The sequence below is a fragment of the Pteropus alecto genome, unplaced genomic scaffold (assembly GCF_000325575.1).
Source record: "Pteropus alecto unplaced genomic scaffold, ASM32557v1 scaffold195, whole genome shotgun sequence".
Lineage (NCBI taxonomy): Eukaryota > Metazoa > Chordata > Mammalia > Chiroptera > Pteropodidae > Pteropus > Pteropus alecto.
The window spans coordinates 10775432-10783034 of record NW_006438073.1 but is presented as its reverse complement, the minus strand read 5'-3'; the positions used below and the strand labels follow the sequence as shown (position 1 = coordinate 10783034).

The following is a 7603-nucleotide window of genomic DNA, read 5'->3' as shown; positions in this document are numbered from 1 at the left end:
GAGGACCCGGGGCTTTTCCGTATCCGGCCTCTGTACCCAGTGGTCCAGTCGAACGACCCCTTCTGCGGGGAGGGCACGGGCCGCGCTCCTAACCGCGCTGGGCCGCGAGACCGAAGACAGCGCCTTCCAGCCCCTCCTGCTCCTGCGCGGCTTTTTTTTTTTTTTTTTTTAAGTAACATCCTGTACTAACAGGCTGAAAAAACACGTCAGGAAACCACACTTTAAAAAGTTCTTCCATTTCCTTGAGGAAAGTGAAAACGGGCAGACGGAGAGACACCCTCCCCAGGACACACGTGCATCTCCCAGGCCGCCGCCCACTTGTTCGCAATGCTTTGGATTTTTAAGGAGCATTCCCAGTTTACCTGTGTCCCCTCCCTTCTCCCAGGGCACCTTCTCTCTGATCATTGAGGCTCTGCACACAGATTCTCCCGATGACCTCGCCACAGGTAAAGACACACGGGAAAGCTGTGACCGCCCCCAGTGAGGGTCTGACTCCTGTCTCCCTGGAAACCAGGTCCTGTGTCTTTCACTTCCACCCTTCTCCAGGGGGTTCAGGACGGAGGGTCTGTGGCCCCCTTCCCTGGCAGCGTGCCTCCGCCCCCCTCCCCGCGTCCCAAGCCCCTGGGTTCTGTCAGAACCAACGGGAGTGCCGTGTTCCCGCAGAAAACCCGGAAAGGCTCATCAGCCGCCTGGCCACACAGAGGCACCTGACGGTGGGCGAGGAGTGGTCCCAGGACCTGCACAGCAGCGGCCGCACGGACCTCAAGTATTCGTACCGCTTCGTGTGCGACGAGCACTACTACGGAGAGGGCTGCTCCGTCTTCTGCCGCCCCCGCGACGACGCCTTCGGCCACTTCACCTGCCGGGACAGGGGGGAGAAAGTCTGCAACCCCGGCTGGAGAGGCCAGTACTGCACTGAAGGTGGGTGCCGGTGGTGGGGAGGCGGCGCCCCTCAGTTTACCCACTTCCTGGGGCGGGGCAGGGAGGCATTCTGGGAGCTAGGATCCGGACTCGGCTCGCCAGAGGTGTCTTGGTGGGGACCCGAGGCCAGGGAGCCAGAGAGACTTGCTAAGACCTCAGTCAGCTGGTCGGGGCTGGGGTCAACTCCGACGTTTTAACTTCCGCTGTGGGAAGCTGTCCTTCTTAATCAGGGACGGTTTGGGGACAGGGTCAGGGGTCAGGAAATAGGCCCGAGGGAGGGGGGAGGCAGGAAGGGAGGGCCGCGGAGCAGCTTGTGCGTGTGGTGTCTCGTGTCCGGCAGCTGTAAACCCAGTGTTCTGAGCCGTGGGCTTGGCCGCCTCTCAGAGTGAGCTTGCAAGTGGCCCACGTGAGGCCCACTCACGGTGTGTGAGGTTTTCACGGGTGGGGGCTGTGCCATGTGGCGGGGGGGTGCCGCACGGCCTGTGTGGGGAGAGCCCGCCTGCCTGGCAGTGGGCAGGGCTCCCATCTGCTCGTGTGGGCACTCACACGGTCCTTGCCCTGGGGGAGACACCCCGCCCGCCTGGCCCGTGTTCTCCGGGTAGAGCGGCAGCTGCTCTGGGAGGCAGGAAACTGTCCAGGAGTGGGGTTTTGGGTGGCCCCGCTGGCCTCTGGGCCATCCAGCTGGACCCTAGCTGGCCTTTTCTAGCTGGCTAAGTCCTTACCGCTACCTGGCACACCTGGGTGTTGGATTTCCCTGCAGCTAGGGCGGGTGGGCCCCTGAGTTCCCCAGAAGCCCCCAGAACGTTCCTTCTCCGGCCCTTAAGAACTGAGCCTCTGATTCCTAGGCTCCCTCAGGGTCCGTCAGGGCCTGGGCGTGAGGGTGGGTTCCCCCATCAGTGTCCCCGTCCCAGCCCCCTAGGCGCTCTGTAAGCATTTGGAGTTCGGCCCTGGCCTGAGCCGGCCCTGTTGTCTTAAAAACTTGTGGAGTAGTTTGTTAATGAGTTTCATAACCAGGCCAGGAAGCCAGCGCGCGCCAGCCGCCAGCCTCCCCTCCCCCCGAGCCTCAGGCCGGCCTGCTGCTCCCATCCTCCCTGTCCGCCCTCTCTTCACTGTGGGGCAGCCATAAACTCAAACTTTTTTCTTCTTGTTCAAACACTGGAGTCTCTCCCCGCCCCCAGCTCGCACGTGCCACCCATTAGATCTCTCTGGGCACAGGCAGCAGGGACGCACGCCAGCTCCCATTGCGAGAGAGGGCGCGTGCGTGTGGGGTGTGTGCATGCGTGCGTGCGTGCGTGTGTGTGTGTGTGTGTGTGCGCGCGGTGCACATGCTCGGGTGGGGTGTGGGGCTGAGGGGCTGAGGGGCCCGGCATTGTCGCACTGGGGCAGCTGCTGGGAGAGGACAGACAATAGAGCAGCTGTCTTGCCCTGGTACTCTGCAGACCAGCTGTCCACCCTTATCTGCACACACTTTCTGGGTATTAAGAGGTGGAGCTTTGTGCATAGAATTGGGAAGTGGGGGAGGAGGGGGAAGGACTTCTGACCCTCTCTTAGAAGAAAGGGGCGGTGGGGGTGGGGGCTTCCGAGCTCTTTTGTCCGCGAGCGCTGAGTTAAGAAGGATGCTCGCCCCCTGGGCTGAGTAACGTCCACAGTTACCAGGCAGCACGGTGGACACTCCACAGACGGACACTGGCTCAGCTGGGCTGGTCCCAGCCACACCGCAGCAGCAGCCTGTTACGCTGGGCGGCTCGGGGGCTTGACCCCACGTTTTTTCTTTTCTGTAGCGATCTGCTTGCCAGGATGCGATGAGCAGCATGGGTTTTGTGACAAGCCAGGGGAGTGCAAGTAAGTTTGCAAAAGTTGCTGTTTTTTTCCTCGTTATTGTTTCACACCTGGTGCGATTATAGAATATCTCTAGGTGGTCGTTTGAGAAACTCAGGTGAGACTAGGTGGCAGGAGCTGCTATTCTGCTATTTCTACTTAATAAATACGCGACAACGTGTAAGGCCCCGGGGCGCCACTCTCGTCCTCCCCGTGGCCGCGGGGACGTACAGAGACAGCTCAGGGAGCTGGCACAGGGATGAGAGCGTTTAGCGCTGTGGTTCTCAAGTGGGGTGCATTAGAATCACGCAAGGAGCACCTAGAAAGGCTGGCTGGCGGCCACCCCAGCAGTCACTCCCTCTGGGGGACCCGAGAGGTTTCAGTGTCCCATTAAGAACCAGTGGGACTGGAAGACAGCTTCTCATGAGTGGGAAGCGTGTGTCCAGAACCTGGGAGTGTCAGCGTCCCCCTGACTCCGTCCTGGCTTCTCCTCAGGTGCAGAGTGGGCTGGCAGGGCCGGTACTGTGACCAGTGCATCCGCTACCCGGGCTGTCTCCACGGCACCTGCCAGCAGCCATGGCAGTGCACCTGCCAGGAAGGCTGGGGGGGCCTTTTCTGCAACCAGGGTAAGGCTCCTGCGCCCTCGCGAGCAGCCCCGGCTTGGTCGCGGGGCCCAGTCTGTGACTCTGACCCTGGGCTTCCTCGCTCCCTCCCCGCTGTGTCCTCCCTCAGACCTGAACTACTGCACGCACCACAAGCCCTGCAGGAATGGGGCCACGTGCACCAACACGGGGCAGGGCAGCTACACGTGCTCCTGCCGGCCCGGGTTCGCCGGGGCCGACTGCGAGGCGGAGACCGATGAGTGCGCCGGCCAGCCCTGCAGGAACGGCGGCAGCTGCACGGTGCGTCTGGGCCCAGGGCGCGCGCGCGGCCTCGGGGGCCTGTGCGGCATCTGAGGGAGCTTCTGTGTCTTCCACACGCAGGACCTGGAGAACAGCTACTCCTGCAGCTGCCCCCCCGGCTTCTACGGCAGGGTCTGTGAGCTGAGTGCCATGGCGTGCGCCGACGGCCCGTGCTTCAACGGCGGGCGATGCTCGGACAACCCCGAGGGGGGCTACACCTGCCATTGCCCTGTGGGCTTCTCCGGCTTCAACTGTGAGAAGAAGGTGGACGCCTGCAGCTCCTCGCCCTGCGCCAACGGTGAGGGCGTCCGGCCCCCAGAGCCCGCCAGGCGCCCCCTGCGAGGCGAGCCTGTCCCCTTCCAGACCACACACTCCGCAAGCGCCCTGAGCTCCCGGAGGCCGCTCACCCGCTCACCCAGAAGCTCCTCAGAGCTTTGTCCCTGGTGCAGAATGCCCAGGGAGCAGGGAAGGCAGGCGGGTGCTTACGCTTGGGCTCGTGGGAAAGCCTGAGGCACAGAGGTGACGGGACTTGCTCAAGGCCACGTAGTGCCTTGGTTGCTCGAGGCCCGGCCGCCGTCAGCAGATCAGGCTCGGTGCATCATCCAGCCACTTCGGTTCGGGAGGGAAGCCCAGCTCCGCTGCATCATGCAAACAGCCCTCTGGTGTGTCTGTGGGGAGGCGCGTGCTCTGCCAGGGGGCCCCGGCTGCCGCGTGCGTGAGTGCGGGACGCCCGCTCTCAAGGGAGCAGTTCCCAGCCTGGCTCACCGTGGTGGGAGCTTCTGGACCTTCCCCGTTCGGCATGGCAGGCAAGGGGACCGTCCCCCGGCCGTCGTTCCGCGCTCTCTCCGCGGGGTGCGGAGGCGGCGGTCCTGTGGGTCACGCTCGTGTGCTGGCCAGTTCCCGGCCTGTGTAACTGCAGCCCGGGTGCTTCCTTTTAGCGGTGGGGGCTGCAGACTTAGCGGGCGCGGCCCTGGAAGGACGTGCCCCCCGTCTCGTTCTTTCTGTCTTCAGTCCATGCTCTTCTCACTCGCTCAGCACCCTCTTTAAGCCTCGGCGGCCTCTCTGTGAACAGATCTCTGTCCGCTTGTGCACGGAAGGCCGCCGTGCGGGCACAGCGCCCGCTCCATGCCTGTCAGGCCCGTGTGCCGGCCGTCCAGCTCCCAGAGCCGGGCCGGACCCTGGGGGAGCTGGAGCGGGCGGAACACCCCCACTGCAAGCCACTGCCGTGGAAGCTTCCGGCCTGCTCAGACCCCGGGCCGTCTCCCCGTCCGCGTCTCCGAGTGCGGCGCGGTGGCAAACACACAGCTAGCGCCTCAGGACGACGGCCGGACGACGGGTGACACTCATGTCCTGTGTTCCAGGCGCGCAGTGCGTGGACCTGGGCGACGCGTACCTGTGCCGCTGCCTGGCCGGCTTCGCTGGGCGGCACTGCGATGACAACGTGGACGACTGTGCCCCCTCCCCGTGCGCCCACGGCGGCACCTGCCGCGACGGCGTGAACGCCTTCTCCTGCACCTGCCCGCCCGGGTACGCCGGCAGGAACTGCAGCGCGCCCGTCAGCAGGTGCGAGCACGCGCCCTGCCACAACGGGGCCACCTGCCACCAGAGAGACCGCCGCTACCTGTGTGAGTGCGCCGAGGGCTACGGTGGCCCCAACTGCCAGTTCCTGCTGCCCCCGGTGAACTTCAGCGAGCCGCACATGGAGGGCCGGGCCGGGCCGCTGCCCTGGGCCGCCGTCTGCGCGGGTGTGGTGCTCGTCCTCGTGCTGCTGCTGGGCTGTGCGGCTGCCGTCGTCTGTGTGCGGCTGAGGCTACAGAAGGCCCGGCCCCCCTCCGACCCCGGCCGCGGGGAGACGGAGACCATGAACAACCTGGCCAACTGCCAGCGCGAGAAGGATCTCTCGGTCAGCGTGGTCGCCGCCCCGCAGCTGAAGAACACCAACGAGAAGGCGGACCTCCAGGCGGGCCACGGCGCCGAGAAGAGCAGCCTCAAGGCCCGCTGCCCCCGCCTGGACTGCAACTTGGCACAGGAGCTCACGGGCGACGCCGCCGGCAGGGACCCCCACAGCAAGCGTGACGCCGAGGGCCAGCCTCAGGGCTCTGCGGGGGAGGGGAAGGGCGCCCCGACCCTCAGGGGGTGCGTGCTGCGGGCCAGGTGGGGCATGTGGGAAGGCCACCTGGGTGGGCTCCCCGACACTTAAGGGTGTGTGCTGCGGGCCGGGTGGGGCATGTGGGAAGGCCACCTGGGGAGGGTGCCCCGACACTCAGGGAGTCCTGCATGCTGGGAAGGAAGGCGCCCCCGACTCTTAGGGGTCCTGCGGGCCGGGCCGGCGGGGGTCCTCCCCGCTCCTCATCTTCCTGTTGAGAGGTGTTCCTGTGTGGTTACGGTGGCTCTTTCATTTCCCTTTTAGTAGAGAAGCGTCTGAGAGAAAACGGCCGGACTCTGTGTATTCCACTTCGAAAGACACGAAGTACCAGTCGGTATACGTCATTTCGGAGGACAAGGACGAGTGCGTCATAGCGACGGAGGTCAGTGGCTGGCGAGGCCCCGTGGGCGGGGCCACAGGCTGCTCCTCCCGCTTCTGAGCTAATCGCCCGCTGTCTGGTTGGCCCCTAGGTGTAACATGGAAGTGACATGGCAAAATTCCCGTTTCTCTTAAGTGAACGAAATTCCAAGGATGTACGCCCCAACGAATGCTGCTGAAAGAGGAGGGGGCCCTCGCGGGCGCTGCCGGGCGACCGCGCTCGGACCGAGCTGGCTCTCCTCCGAGGCTGGCGGGTGGCGGTGCGGGCCGTGGCTCCGCGGCTCGTCCGGGGGCCTGCGGCCCCGCCTCCATGACGTCCCCATTGCACTATGGACAGTTGCTTTTAAAAAATATATATTTAAATGAATGGACTTAATTACTACGTAAGGAGCATGCACTGCCTGAAGTGTATATCTTGGATTCTTATGAGCCAGTCTTTTCTTGAATTAGAATCACAAACACTGCCTTTATCGTCCTTTTTGATACTAAAATGTGTTATTTCTAGGTGGAAAAGATGTGTGTTATTTTTTGGACTTGTAAAAATATTTTTCATGATATCTGTAAAGCTTGAGTATTTTGTGATGTTCATTTTTTATAATTTAAATTTTCGGTAAATATGTACAAAGGCACTTCGGGTCTATGTGACTATATTTTTTGTATATAAATGTATTTATGAAATATCGTGCAAATGTTATTTGAGTTTTTTACTGTTTTCTTAATGAAGAAATTCCTTTTTAAAATATTTTTCCAAAATAAATATTATGAATGATGAGCTGAGGTGCGTTGACTCACTCACTGTGCGAGCCTCCGAGGGCAGACGTGGCCTCTGGTTTTCTGTGTTCAGTGTCTGCCTGGTTTCATTGGATGGATTCAAGGCCGCTCTCCTGGCCCCTCTGTCCTTCAGCACAGTTCGGGAGCAGGCGGAGCTGCAGGCAGGCTGGCTCCCAGACGGTCCCCGACTCCCGGGAACAGCAAGGCACGGGCAACTCCGTGTCACGTTCCGTTGGCGCGGGAAACCTCAGAGCTGGCCACCTTCCTTCTGAGCTGATGTTTTAAAGCCGCGTGTGGGATCAGACACCCATGAGGAAACTTATATCGCCGTGGCAGACGCTTCTGTGTTACAGTAACGCTGATTCGTCCATTCGTTTGTGGGTTTCTTTTCGGTTACTCTGAAAGTTAGTTTCCTTCTGATGCAACTGTGGCCGTGGGGACAGAGCCCCCCGGTGCTGAAACACCTTCCACTGAGCGCTCACTGCACGCGAGCCCCACGTCAGCACTCCGCAGGGGCCGTGGCCTCCGCCCCGGGGCTCACGGTGTGGCCGTCCCATCTCGCAGGGTGGGACGACGGAGGTGCTCGCTTGGGGTTCGTAAGCGGCAGCGTCGATGCTGAACCTGGGCGGTCCGCCCCAGACCCCAGTTCCGTCATTGATTGTTATTG

At 62.3% G+C, this 7603-nt stretch overlaps 1 protein-coding gene across 1 annotated transcript in view; it reads left to right on the top strand.

Annotated features, from left to right (window-relative positions):
• DLL1 (delta like canonical Notch ligand 1) overlaps positions 1-6937 on the top strand; it is an 8115-nt gene extending 1178 nt beyond the window's left edge. The window contains exons 3-11 of the mRNA XM_025049063.1: positions 307-446; positions 664-921; positions 2703-2763; positions 3235-3365; positions 3472-3641; positions 3723-3939; positions 5003-5777; positions 6052-6169; positions 6258-6937. Coding sequence (XP_024904831.1) covers positions 307-446; positions 664-921; positions 2703-2763; positions 3235-3365; positions 3472-3641; positions 3723-3939; positions 5003-5777; positions 6052-6169; positions 6258-6263 — 1876 coding nt within the window. The 3' untranslated portion in view covers positions 6264-6937. The remainder of the gene's footprint in view (positions 1-306; positions 447-663; positions 922-2702; positions 2764-3234; positions 3366-3471; positions 3642-3722; positions 3940-5002; positions 5778-6051; positions 6170-6257) is intronic.
• Positions 6938-7603: the final 666 nt, after the last annotated feature.